The 14847-nt window shown below is 50.5% G+C and overlaps 1 protein-coding gene across 4 annotated transcripts in view; it reads right to left on the bottom strand.

Annotated features, from left to right (window-relative positions):
- Nucleotides 1–14847, bottom strand: part of LOC139278421 (nucleolar transcription factor 1-like) — a 117945-nt gene that overhangs the window by 4492 nt on the left and 98606 nt on the right. For all 4 annotated transcript variants that reach the window (XM_070897179.1, XM_070897199.1, XM_070897191.1 and 1 more), the window contains 3 exons: nt 14643–14690; nt 12775–12843; nt 6331–6477 (listed from right to left, as the gene is read on the bottom strand). In XM_070897179.1, the coding sequence (XP_070753280.1) occupies nt 6331–6477; nt 12775–12843; nt 14643–14690 (264 nt within the window). The remainder of the gene's footprint in view (nt 1–6330; nt 6478–12774; nt 12844–14642; nt 14691–14847) is intronic.

Below are 14847 nucleotides of genomic sequence, written 5' to 3'. Positions count from 1 at the left end.
CCCTCACCACACGGACTAGAAACATAGAAACATAGAAAATAGGTGCAGGAGTAGGCCATTCGGCCCTTCTAGCCTGCACCGCCATTCAATGAGTTCATGGCTGAACATGCAACTTCAGTACCCCATTCCTGCTTTCTCGCCATACCCCTTGATCCCCCTAGTAGTAAGGACTTCATCTAACTCCTTTTTGAATATATTTAGTGAATTGGCCTCAACAACTTTCTGTGGTAGAGAATTCCACAGGTTCACCACTCTCTGGGTGAAGAAATTCCTCCTCATCTCGGTCCTAAATGTCTTCCCCCTTATCCTTAGACTGTGTCCCCTGGTTCTGGACTTCCCCAACATTGGGAACATTCTTCCTGCATCTAACCTGTCTAACCCAGTCAGAATTTTAAACGTTTCTATGAGGTCCCCTCTCATTCTTCTGAACTCCAGTGAATACAAGCCCAGTTGATCCAGTCTTTCTTGATAGGTCAGTCCCGCCATCCCAGGAATCAGTCTGGTGAACCTTCGCTGCACTCCCTCAATAGCAAGAATGTCCTTCCTCAGGTTAGGAGACCAAACCTGTACACAATACTCCAGGTGTGGCCTCACCAAGGCCCTGTACAATTGTAGCAACACCTCCCTGCCCTTGTACTCAAATCCCCTCGCTATGAAGGCCAACATGCCATTTGCTTTCTTAACCGCCTGCTGTACCTGCATGCCAACCTTCAATGACTGATGTACCATGACACCCAGGTCTCTTTGCACCTCCCCTTTTCCTAATCTGTCACCATTCAGATAATAGTCTGTCTCTCTGTTTTTACCACCAAAGTGGATAACCTCACATTTATCCACATTATACTTCATCTGCCATGCATTTGCCCACTCACCTAACCTATCCAAGTCGCTCTGCAGCCTCATAGAATCCTCCTTGCAGCTCACACTGCCACCCAACTTAGTGTCATCCGCAAATTTGGAGATACTACATTTAATCCCCTCGTCTAAATCATTAATGTACAATGTAAACAGCTGGGGCCCCAGCACAGAACCTTGCGGTACCCCACTAGTCACTGCCTGCCATTCTGAAAAGTCCCCATTTACTCCTACTCTTTGCTTCCTGTCTGACAACCAGTTCTCAATCCATGTCAGCACACTACCCCCAATCCCATGTGCTTTAACTTTGCACATTAATCTCTTGTGTGGGACCTTGTCGAAAGCCTTCTGAAAGTCCAAATATACCACATCAACTGGTTCTCCCTTGTCCACTCTACTGGAAACATCCTCAAAAAATTGCAGAAGATTTGTCAAGCATGATTTCCCTTTCACAAATCCATGCTGACTTGGACCTATCATGTCACCTCTTTCCAAATGCACTGCTATGACATCCTTAATAATTGATTCCATCATTTTACCCACTACCGATGTCAGGCTGACCGGTCTGTAATTCCCTGTTTTCTCTCTCCCTCCTTTTTTAAAAAGTGGGGTTACATTGGCTACCCTCCACTCCATAGGAACTGATCCAGAGTCAATGGAATGTTGGAAAATGACTGTCAATGCATCCTCTATTTCCAAGGCCACCTCCTTAAGTACTCTGGGATGCAGTCCATCAGGCCCTGGGGATTTATCGGCCTTCAATCCCATCAATTTCCCCAACACAATTTCCCGACTAATAAGGATTTCCCTCAGTTCCTCCTCCTTACTAGACCCTCCGACCCCTTTTATATCCGGAAGGTTGTTTGTGTCCTCCTCAGTGAATACCGAACCAAAGTACTTGTTCAATTGGTCCGCCATTTCTTTGTTCCCCGTTATGACTTCCCCTGATTCTGACTGCAGGGGACCTACGTTTGTCTTTACTAACCTTTTTCTCTTTACATATCTATAGAAACTTTTGCAATCCGTCTTAATGTTCCCTGCAAGCTTCTTCTCGTACTCCATTTTCCCTGCCCTAATCAAACCCTTTGTCCTCCTCTGCTGAGTTCTAAATTTCTCCCAGTCCCCGGGTTCGCTGCTATTTCTGGCCAATTTGTATGCCACTTCCTTGGCTTTAATACTATCCCTGATTTCCCTTGATAGCCACGGTTGAGCCACCTTCTCTTTTTTATTTTTACGCCAGACAGGAATGTACAATTGTTGTAATTCATCCATGCGGTCTCTAAATGTCTGCCATTGCCCATCCACAGTCAACCCCTTCAGTATCATTCGCCAATCTATCCTAGCCAATTCACGCCTCATACCTTCAAAGTTACCCTTCTTTAAGTTCTGGACCATGGTCTCTGAATTAACTGTTTCATTCTCCATCCTAATGCAGAATTCCACCATATTATGGTCACTCTTCCCCAAGGGGCCTCGCACAACGAGATTGCTAATTAATCTTCTCTCATTACACAACACCCAGTCTAAGATGGCCTCCCCCCTAGTTGGTTCCTCGACATATTGGTCTAAAAAACCATCCCTTATGCACTCCAGGAAATCCTCCTCCACCGTATTGCTTCCAGTTTGGTTAACCCAATCTATGTGCATATTAAAGTCACCCATTATAACTGCTGCACCTTTATTGCACGCACCCCTAATTTCATGTTTGATGCCCTCCCCAACATCACTACTACTGTTTGGAGGTCTGTACACAACTCCCACTAACGTTTTTTGTCCTTTGGTATTCTGCAGCTCTACCCATATAGATTCCACATCATCCAAGCTAATGTCCTTCCGAACTATTGCCTTAATTTGCTCCTTAACCAGCAATGCTACCCCACAACACTGTGAGAGACCCTCACCACACGGACTGACAGCACTGTGGGAGACCCTCACCACACGGACTGACAGCACTGTGAGAGACCCTCACCACACGGACTGACAGCACTGTGAGAGACCCTCACCACACGGACTGACAGCACTGTGGGAGACCCTCACCACACGGACTGACAGCACTGTGGGAGACCCTCACCACACGGACTGACAGCACTGTGGGAGCACCTTCACCACACGGACTGACAGCACTGTGAGAGACCCTCACCACACGGACAGCACTGTGGGAGACCCTCACCACACGGACTGACAGCACTGTGGGAGACCCTCACCACACGGACTGACAGCACTGTGGGAATCCCTCACCACACGGACTGACAGCACTGTGGGAGACCCTCACCACACGGACTGACAGCACTGTGGGAGACCCTCACCACACGGACTGACAGCACTGTGGGAGACCCTCACCACACGGACTGACAGCACTGTGGGAGACCCTCACCACACGGACTGACAGCACTGTGAGAGACCCTCACCACACGGACAGCACTGTGGGAGACCCTCACCACACGGACAGCACTGTGAGAGACCCTCACCACACGGACTGACAGCACTGTGGGAGACCCTCACCACACGGACTGACAGCACTGTGAGAGACCCTCACCACACGGACTGACAGCACTGTGAGAGACCCTCACCACACGGACTGACAGCACAGTGGGAGACCCTCACCACACGGACAGCACTGTGAGAGACCCTCACGACACGGACAGCACTGTGGGAGACCCTCACCACACGGACTGACAGCACTGTGGGAGACCCTCACCACACGGACTGACAGCACTGTGGGAGACCCTCACCACACGGACTGACAGCACTGTGGGAGACCCTCACCACACGGACTGACAGCACTGTGGGAGACCCTCACCACACGGACTGACAGCACTGTGGGAGACCCTCACCACACGGACTGACAGCACTGTGGGAGACCCTCACCACACGGACTGACAGCACTGTGGGAGACCCTCACCACACGGACAGCACTGTGGGAGACCCTCACCACACGGACTGACAGCACTGTGAGAGACCCTACCACACGGACTGACAGCACTGTGAGAGACCCTCACCACACGGACTTACAGCACTGTGGGAGACCCTCACCACACGGACTGACAGCACTGTGGGAGACCCTCACCACACGGACAGCACTGTGGGAGACCCTCACCACACGGACTGACAGCACTGTGAGAGACCCTACCACACGGACTGACAGCACTGTGGGAGACCCCTCACCACACGGACAGCACTGTGGGAGACCCTCACCACACGGACTGACAGCACTGTGGGAGACCCTCACCACACGAACTGACAGCACTGTGGGAGACCCTCACCACACGGACTGACAGCACTGTGGGAGACCCTCACCACACGGACTGACAGCACTGTGGGAGACCCTCACCACACTGACTGACAGCACTGTGAGAGACCCTCACCACACGGACTGACAGCACTGTGGGAGAACCTCACCACACGGACTGACAGCACTGTGGGAGACCCTCACCACACGGACTGACAGCACTGTGAGAGACCCTCACCACACGGACTGACAGCACTGTGGGAGACCCTCACCACACGGACTGACCGCACTGTGGGAGACCCTCACCACATGGACTGACAGCACTGTGGGAGACCCTCACCACACGGACAGCACTGTGGGAGACCCTCACCACACGGACTGACAGCACTGTGGGAGACCCCTCACCACACGGACTGACAGCACTGTGGGAGACCCTCACCACACGGACTGACAGCACTGTGGGAGACCCTCACCACACGGACAGCACTGTGGGAGACCCTCACCACACGGACTGACAGCACTGTGGGAGACCCTCACCACACGGACTGACAGCACTGTGAGAGACCCTCACCACACGGACTGACAGCACTGTGGGAGACCCTCACCACACGGACTGACAGCACTGTGGGAGACCCTCACCACACGGACTGACAGCACTGTGGGAGACCCTCACCACACGGACAGCACTGTGGGAGACCCTCACCACACGGACTGACAGCACTGTGGGAGACCCCTCACCACACGGACTGACAGCACTGTGGGAGACCCTCACCACACGGACTGACAGCACTGTGGGAGACCCCTCACCACACGGACTGACAGCACTGTGGGAGACCCTCACCACACGGACTGACAGCACTGTGGGAGACCCTCACCACACGGACAGCACTGTGGGAGACCCTCACCACACGGACTGACAGCACTGTGGGAGACCCTCACCACACGGACTGACAGCACTGTGGGAGACCCTCACCACACGGACAGCACTGTGGGAGACCCTCACCACACGGACTGACAGCACTGTGGGAGACCCCTCACCACACGGACTGACAGCACTGTGGGAGACCCTCACCACACGGACTGACAGCACTGTGGGAGACCCTCACCACACGGACAGCACTGTGGGAGACCCTCACCACACGGACTGACAGCACTGTGGGAGACCCTCACCACACGGACTGACAGCACTGTGGGAGACCCCTCACCACACGGACTGACAGCACTGTGGGAGACCCTCACCACACGGACTGACAGCACTGTGAGAGACCCTCACCACACGGACTGACAGCACTGTGAGAGACCCTCACCACACGGACTGACAGCACTGTGGGAGACCCTCACCACACGGAGTGACAGCACAGTGGGAGACCCTCACCACACGGACTGACAGCACTGTGTTAGACCCTCACCACACGGACTGACAGCACTGTGGGAGACCCTCACCACACGGACTGACAGCACTGTGGGAGACCCTCACCATACGGACTGACAGCACTGTGAGAGACCCTCACCACACGGAGTGACAGCACAGTGGGAGACCCTCACCACACGGACTGACAGCACTGTGGGAGACCCTCACCACACGGACTGACAGCACTGTGGGAGACCCTCACCACACGGACTGACAGCACTGTGGGAGACCCTCACCATACGGACTGACAGCACTGTGGGAGACCCTCACCACACGGATAGCACTGTGGGAGACCCTCACCACACGGACTGACAGCACTGTGGGAGACCCTCACCACACGGACTGACAGCACTGTGGGAGACCCTCACCACACGGACTGACAGCACTGTGGGAGACCCTCACCACACGGACTGACAGCACTGTGGGAGACCCTCACCACACGGACTGACAGCACTGTGAGAGACCCTCACCACACGGACTGACAGCACTGTGAGAGACCCTCACCACACGGACTGACAGCACTGTGAGAGACCCTCACCACACGGACTGACAGCACTGTGGGAGACCCTCACCACACGGACTGCAGCGGTTCAAGAAGGCAGCTCACAACCACCTTCTCGAGGGGCAGTTAGGGACGGGTACTGGGCCTCACTGTTACTCCGTTGGAGCGCGCACGGATTGGACATTGGATGAGGGGAAGATTGGGATCGGCTGCGATTGGCCCTTCCCCCCCACCCGGTCAAATAGCCTGCCCAGTTCACACACAATAATCGTGTACGGTGGCGGAGAGTGGGACATGGGACAGCGCGCACAAGGAGCTTTGCCCGGCACTCACCTCCCTGTCCTCCTCATCGCTGTTCGCTCCGCTATCTGACGAAGCCGAAGAGTCGTCGCCATCGTCGGAATCGGACGAGTCGCTCCTTTCGGCATCTTCATCATCCTCCTCTTCATCTTCATCTTCATCATCCTCGTCGGACGATTCCTGAGGACAGCAAGATAATAGATTCAGAGAAAGGGGGTGGAGAGAGAGAGAGAGTGAGTGGGAGGGAGAGGGAGAGTGACAGAGAGAGAGAGGGGAGAGAGTGGGAGGGGGAGTGACGGAGAGAGAGTGAGTGAGTGAGGGAGAGAGAGAGAGAGAGAGAGAGAGAGAGGGGAGAGAGTGGGAGCGGGAGTGACGGAGAGAGAGTGAGTGAGTGAGGGAGAGAGAGAGAGAGAGAGAGAGAGAGAGGGGAGAGAGTGGGAGCGGGAGTGACGGAGAGAGAGTGAGTGAGTGAGGGAGAGAGAGAGAGAGAGAGAGAGGGGAGAGAGTGGGAGGGGGAGTGAGTGAGGGAGAGAGAGAGAGAGAGAGAGGGGAGAGAGTGGGAGGGGGAGTGACGGAGAGAGAGTGAGTGAGTGAGGGAGAGAGAGAGAGAGAGAGAGGGGAGAGAGTGGGAGGGGAAGTGACGGAGAGAGAGTGAGTGAGTGAGGGAGAGAGAGAGAGAGAGAGGGGAGAGAGTGGAAGGGGGAGTGACGGAGAGAGTGGGAGGGGGAGTGACGGAGAGAGAGAGAGTGAGTGAGGGAGAGAGAGAGAGAGAGAGAGAGAGAGAGAGAGAGAGAGAGAGAGGGGAGAGAGTGGGAGGGGAAGTGACGGAGAGAGAGTGAGTGAGTGAGGGAGAGAGAGAGAGAGAGGGGTGAGAGTGGGAGGGGGAGTGACGGACAGAGAGTGAGTGAACGAGAGAGAGAGAGAGAGAGGGAAGAGAGTGGGAGGGGGAGTGACGGAGAGAGAGTGAGTGAGTGAGGGAGAGAGAGAGAGAGAGAGAGAGAGAGAGAGAGAGAGAGAGAGAGAGAGGGGAGAGAGTGGGAGGGGGAGTGAGGGAGAGTGAGTGAGTGAGGGAGAGTAAGAGAGTGTTTGCTAGTGCAGTTGGGGAGGAGTTAAACTAACATGGCAGGGGGATGGGAACATAAGAACATAAGAATTAGGAACAGGAGTAGGCCATCTAGCCCCTCGAGCCTGCTCCGCCATTCAACAAGATCATGGCTGATCTGGCCGTGGACTCAGCTCCACTTACCCGCCCGCTCCCCGTAACCCTTAATTCCCTTATTGGTTAAAAATCTATCTATCTGTGACTTGCATACATTCAATGAGCTAGCCTCAACTGCTTCCTTGGGCAGAGAATTCCACAGATTCACAACCCTCTGGGAGAAGAAATTCCTTCTCAACTCGGTTTTAAATTGGCTCCCCCGTATTTTGAGGCTGTGCCCCCTAGTTCTAGTCTCCCCGACCAGTGGAAACAACCTCTCTGCCTCTATCTTGTCTATCCCTTTCATTATTTTAAATGTTTCTATAAGATCACCCCTCATCCTTCTGAACTCCAACGAGTAAAGACCCAGTCTACTCAATCTATCATCATAAGGTAACCCCCTCATCTCCAGAATCAGCCTAGTGAATCGTCTCTGTACCCCCTCCAAAGCTAGTATATCCTTCCTGAAGTAAGGTGACCAAAACTGCACGCAGTACTCCAGGTGCGGCCTCACCAATACCCTGTACAGTTGCAGCAAGACCTCCCTGCTTTTGTACTCCATCCCTCTCGCAATGAAGGCCAACATTCCATTCACCTTCCTGATTACCTGCTGCACCTGCAAACTAACTTTTTGGGATTCATGCACAAGGACCCCCAGGTCCCTCTGCACCACAGCATGTTGTAATTTCTCCTCATTCAAATAATATTCCCTTTTACTGTTTTTTTTCCCCAAGGTGGATGACCTCACACTTTCCGACATTGTATTCCATCTACCAAACCTTAGCCCATTCGCTTAACCTATCTAAATCTCTTTGCAGCCTCTCTGTGTCCTCTACACAACCCGCTTTCCCACTAATCTTTGTGTCATCTGCAAATTTTGTTACACTACACTCTGTCCCCTCTTCCAGGTCATCTATGTATATTGTAAACAGTTGTGGTTCCAGCACCGATCCCTGTGGCACACCACTAACCACCAATTTCCACCCCAAAAAGGATCCATTTATCCCGACTCTCTGCTTTCTGTTCGCTAGCCAATTCTCTATCCATGCTAATACATTTCCTCTGACTCCGCGTACCTCTATCTTCTGCAGTAACCTTTTGTGTGGCACCTTATCGAATGCCTTTTGGAAATCTAAATACACCTCATCCATCGGTACACCTCTATCCACCATGCTCGTTATATCCTCAAAGAATTCCAGTAAATTAGTTAAACATGATTTCACCTTCATGAATCCATGCTGCGTCTGCTTGATTGCACTATTCCTATCTAGATGTCCCGCTATTTCTTCCTTAATGATAGTTTCAAGCATTTTCCCCACTACAGATGTTAAACTAACCGGCCTATAGTTACCTGCCTTTTGTCTGCCCCCTTTTTTAAACAGAGGCGTTACATTAGCTGCTTTCCAATCCATTGGTACTTCCCCAGAGTCCAGAGAATTTTGGTAGATTATAACGAATGCATCTGCTATAACTTCTGCCATCTCTTTTAATACCCTGGGATGCATTTCATCAGGACCAGGGGACTTGTCTACCTTGAGTCCCATTAGACTGTCCAGCACTACCCCCCTGGTGATAGTGATTGTCTCAAGGTCCTCCCTTCCCACATTCCTGTGACCAGCAATTTTTGGCATGGTTTTTGTGTCTTCCACTGTGAAGACCGAAGCAAAATAATTGTTTAAGGTCTCAGCCATTTCCACATTTCCCATTATTAAATCCCCCTTCTCATCTTCTAAGGGACCAACATTTACTTTAGTCACTCTTTTCCGTTTTATATATCTAAACCTATGCAGGGAGACAGAGGGAAATAAAATGGAGGCAGAAGCAAAAGATAGAAAGGAGAATAGTAAAAGTGGAGAGCAGAGAAACCCAAGGCAAAAAACAAAAAGGGCCACATTACAGCAAAATCCTAAAGGGGCAAAGTGCGTTAAAAAGACAGGCCTGAAGGCTCTGTGCCTCAATGCGAGGAGTATTCGCAATAAGATGGACGAATTAACTGCGCAGACAGCAGTTAACGGATATGATGTAATTGGCATCACGGAGACATGGCAGCAGGGTGACCAAGGCTGGGAACTCAACATCCAGGGGTATTCAACATTTAGGAAGGATAGACAGAGAGGAAAAGGAGGCGGGGTGGCATTGCTGGTTAAAGAGGAGATTAATGCAATAGTAAGGAAGGACATTAGCTTGGATGATGTGGAATCGATATGGGTGGAGCTACAGAATACCAAAGTGAAAGAAAACGCTAGTTGGAGTTGTGTACAGACCACCAAACAGTAGTAGTGATGTTGGGGACAGCATCAAACAAGAAATAAGGGATGTGTGCAATAAAGGTACAGCAGTTATCATGGGCGGCTTTAATCTATATATTGATTGGGCTAACCAAACTGGTAGCAATGCGGTGGAGGAGGATTTCCTGGAGTGTATTAGGGATGGTTTTCCCGACCAATATGTCGAGGAACCAACTAGAGAGCTGGCCATCCTAGACTGGGTGATGTGTAATGAGAAGGGACTAAATAGCAATCTTGTTGTTCCTTGGGGAAGAGTGACCATAATATGGTAGAATTCTTTATTAAGATGGAGAGTAACACAGTTAATTCAGAAACTAGGGTCCTGAACTTAAGGAAAGGTAACTTCGATGGTATGAGACGTGAATTGGCTAGAATAGACTGGCAAAGGATACTTAAAGGGTTGACGGTGGATAGGCAATGGCAAACATTTAAAGATCACATGGATGAACTTCAACAATTGTACATCCCTGTCTGGAGTAAAAGTAAAACGGGGAAGGTGGCTCAACCGTGGCTAACAAGGGAAATTAAGGATAGTGTTATATCCAAGGAAGAGGCATATAAATTGGCCAGAAAAAGCAACAAACCTGACGACTGGGAGAAATTTAGAATTCAACAGAGGAGGACAAAGGGTTTAATTAAGAGGGAGAAAAGAAGCTTGCAGGGAACATAAAAACTGACTGCAAAAGCTTCTATAAATATGTGAAGAGAAAAAGATTAGTGAAGACAAATGTTGGTCCCTTGCAGTCGGATTCAGGTGAATTTATAATGGGGAACAAAGAAATGGCAGACCAATTGAACAAATACTTCGGTTCTGTCTTCACGAAGGAAGACACAAATAACTTTCCGGATGTACTAGGGGACAGTGGGTCTAGTGAGAAGGAGGTACTGAGGGATATCATTATTAGGTGGGAAATTGTGTTAGGGAAATTGATGGGATTGAAGGCCGATAAATCCACGGGGCCTGATAGTCTGCATCCCAGAGTACTTAAGGAATTGGCTCTAGAAATAGTGGATGCATTGGTGATCATTTTCCAACAGTCTATCGACTCTGGATCAGTTCCTATGGACAGGAGGGTAGCTAATGTAACACCGCTTTTTAAAAAAGGAGGGAGAGAGAAAACGGGTAATTATAGACCGGTTAGCCTGACATCAGTAGTGGGGAAAATGTTGGAATCAATTATTAAGGATGAAATAGCAACGCATTTGGAAAGCAGTGACAGGATCGGTCCAAGTCAGCATGGATTTATGAAAGGGAAATCATGCTTGACAAATCTTCTGGAATTTTTTGAGGATGTAACTAGTACAGTGGACAAGGGAGAACCAGTGGATGTGGTGTATTTGGACTTTCAAAAGGCTTTTGACAAGGTCCCGCGCAAAAGATTGGTGTGCAAAATCAAAGCACAAGGTATTGGGGGTAATGTACTGATGTGGATAGAGAACTGGTTGGCAGACAGGAAGCAGAGAGTCGGGATAAACGGGTCCTTTTCAGAATGGCAGGCAGTGACTAGTGGAGTGCCGCAGGGCTCAGTGCTGGGACTCCAGCTCTTTACAATAAACATTAACAATTTGGATGAAGGAATTGAGTGTAATATCTCGAAGTTTGCAGATGACACTAAACTGGGTGGCGGTGTGAGCTGTGAGGAGGACGCTAAGAGGCTGAAGGTTAACTTGGACAGGTTAGGTGAGTGGGCAAATGCATGGCAGATACAGTATAATATGGATAAATGTGAGGTTATCCATTTTGGGGGCAAAAACACAAAGGCAGAATATTATCTGAATGGCGGCAGATTAGGAAAAGGGGAGGTGCAACGAGACCTGGGTGTCATGGTTCATCAGTCATTGAAAGTTGGCATGCAGGTACAGCAGATGGTGAAGAAGGCAAATGGTATGTTGGCCTTCATAGCGAGGAGATTTGAGTAAAGGAGCATGGAGGTCTTACTGTAGTTGTAAAGGGCCTCACCTGGAATATTGTGTTCAGTTTTGGTCTCCTAATCTGAGGAAGGACGTTCTTGCTATTGAGGGAGTGCAGCGAAGGTTCACCAGACTGATTCCAGGGATGGCTGGACTGTCATATGAGGAGAGACTGGATCAACTGGGCCTTTATTCACTGGAGTTTAGAAGGATGAGAGGGAATCTCATAGAAACATAAGATTCTGACGGGATTGGACAGGTTAGATGCGGGAAGAATGTTCCCGATGTTGGAGAGGTCCAGAACTAGGGGACACAGTCTAAGGATAAGGGGTAAGTCATTTAGGACTGAGATGAGGAGAAACTTCTTCACTCAGAGAGTTGTTAACCTGTGGAATTCCCTGCCAGTTCATTGGATATATTCAAGAGGGAGTTAGATATGGCCCTTACGGCTAAGGGGATCAAGGGGTCTGGAGAGAAAGCAGGAAAGGGGTAATGAGGGAATGATCAGCCGTGATCATTGAATGGTGGTGCAGGCTCGAAGGGCCAAAAGGCCTACTCCTGCACCTATTTTCTATATTTCTTTGTTTCTATGAGAGTGGGAGGGAGACTGACAGAGAGGGGAGAAAGTGGGAGTGAGAGAGAGAGTGGGAGAGAGTGCGAGAGAGTGAGTGACAGAGAGAGTTGGAGAGTGCAAGAGAGTGAATGAGGGAAAGAGCGAGAGGGAGAGTGGGAGAGAGTGTGGGAGAGTGCGAGAGAGTGAGTGAGAGAGAGAGTCGGAGAGTGCGAGAGAGTGAGTGAGTGAGGGAGAAAGTGAGAGAGAGGGAGAGGGAAAGTGAGAGATAGGGAGAGGGAGAGTGAGAGAGTGGGAGAGGGAGAGTGAGAGAATGAGAGAGAGAGTGCAAGAGTGTGAGTGAGGGAGAGAGAGAGGGTGAGTGAGAGAGAGTGAGTGAGTGCGAGAGAGTGCGTGTGTGAGAGAGAGAGAGAGAGTGTGTGGGCTGGAGGTGATTCAGTCACACAGTGACAGGGCCGCACTATCGCAGGATCTGTCAGTACGGAGCAGGAATGACAGAAGCAACTCACCGATGCAATCTGCGATGACACCCTCACTTTAGCCGTGGGTCCCCCAGGCTTGACTGGACCTTTACGCTTCTGTAAAGAACAATGAAATATGTTGAAACAAGCTGCGTGTGTCACTGCGCCCGAGGTTCTCTAACAGTCATGGCAAGGAGTCAATGCTGAAGGTGGTGGATGGGGTGTGGATCAAGCGGCTGTTTTGTCCTGGATGGTGTTGAGCCTCGAGTGTTGTTGGAGCTGCACCATCCAGGCAAGTGGAGAGTGTTCCATCACACTCCTGACTTGTGCCTTGTAGATGGTGGAAAGACTTTGGGGAGTCAGGAGGTGAGACACTCACCGCAGAATACCCAGCCTCTGACCTGCTCTTGTGGCCACAGTATTTATGTGGCTGGTCCAGTTAAGTTTCTGGTCAATGGTGACCCCCAGGATGTTGATGGTGGGGGATTCGGTGATGGTAATGCAGTTGAATGTCAAGGGGCGGTGGTAAGACTATCGCTTGTTGGAGATGGTCATTGCCTGGCACTTGTGTGGCACGAATGTTACTTGCCACTTATCAGCCCAACCCTGAATGTTGTCCAGGTCTTGCTGCATGCGGGCACGGACTGTTTCATTATCTGAGGAGTTGTGAATGGAACTGAACACTGTGCAATCATCAGAGAACATCCCCACTTCTGACCTTATGATGGACGGAAGGTCATTGATGGAGCAGCTGAAGATGGTTGGGCCTAGCCCCATTGTAACTTTGTTCTCAGCTTTAATACTGAAGGTTAGTGATAAAAAAAATGAAATACATTTGGAAATAAGCACAAACAAAATAAAAGAGTCTGATTTATGTTATTCGCAGAGTTATGGACTTCAACTCCCAAAGCACCAGTAACACTTTAGACACCTTTCAATAAAATTGGAATTTGACATGTTCAGTGGTCCTGAGTAGACTGGGCCTATATTTCCCAGAATTTAGAAGAATGAGGTGATCCCATTGAAACATACAACATTCTTACAGGGCTTGACAGAGAGGGTGTTTCCCCCGGGCTGGGGAGTCTAGAACCAGGGGTCACAGTCTCAGGATAAGGGGTCAGCCATTTAGGACTGAGGAAAGATTTCTTCACTCAGAGGGTGGTGAATCTTTGGAATTCTCAACTCCAGAGGGCTGTGGAGTTGAGGTAGAAGTCTTATTGAATAGCGGAACAGGCTCAAGGGGCCGAATGGCCGACTCCTGTTCCTATTTCTTATGTTCTGACTTTATCATCGACATGGCATTATACAGGAACAGGAGGAGGCCATTCAGCCCCTCGAGCCTGTTGCACGGGAACAGGAGGAGGCCATTCAGCCCCTCGAGCCTGTTGCACGGGAACAGGAGGAGGCCATTCAGCCCCTCGAGCCTGTTGCACGGGAACAGGAGGAGGCCATTCAGCCCCTCGAGCCTGTTACACGGGAACAGCAGGGGGCTATTCAGCCCCTCGAGCCTGTTAAACAGGAACAGCAGGGGGCCATTCAGCCCCTCGAGCCTGTTACACAGGAACAGGAGGAGGCCATTCAGCCCCTCGAGCCTGTTACACAGGAACAGGAGGAGGCCATTCAGCCCTTCGAGCCTATTCGCCAGAATAACCCGCACATACTGTGATAAACGGTCAGACAGTAGCTCACTCTGAGCAACGCCACTACAAGTCCATGAGTTCATTTAAATAAGTTCAACGTACATTTGTGCATGACCGGGGTCAGAGATCAGACCGTGGTCGGGGGTCAGACCAGGGTCGGAGGGCAGACCGGGGTCAGAGGGGATCTTGGGTCTGGCAATACTGTTACACAACTGTATTTGGAGCACACACACAAATTGGTCGAGAGTTCTGTTCGCTATAACTTTGAATACTCACCGCGGTGATATAATCCTTGTACACAGTCCTTTCTTGTGGAGACAGAGACTGAAAGATATGAAAAGGGATTTAAATTCAAATTCAACCTTTACATTTACATAACCAACACAAACCGTCTGACAGGTCTGTCACTGTAAAACACTGGGTGCAGTATTAGGGGTACAGGTCTGTCACTGTATAACACTGGGGTACAGTACTGATGGGT

The sequence above is a fragment of the Pristiophorus japonicus genome, chromosome 1 (genome assembly GCF_044704955.1).
Source record: "Pristiophorus japonicus isolate sPriJap1 chromosome 1, sPriJap1.hap1, whole genome shotgun sequence".
Classification (NCBI taxonomy): Eukaryota; Metazoa; Chordata; class Chondrichthyes; family Pristiophoridae; genus Pristiophorus; species Pristiophorus japonicus.
The sequence above is the reverse complement of the archived record's forward strand: the minus strand, read 5'-3'. Positions and strand labels throughout refer to the sequence as shown.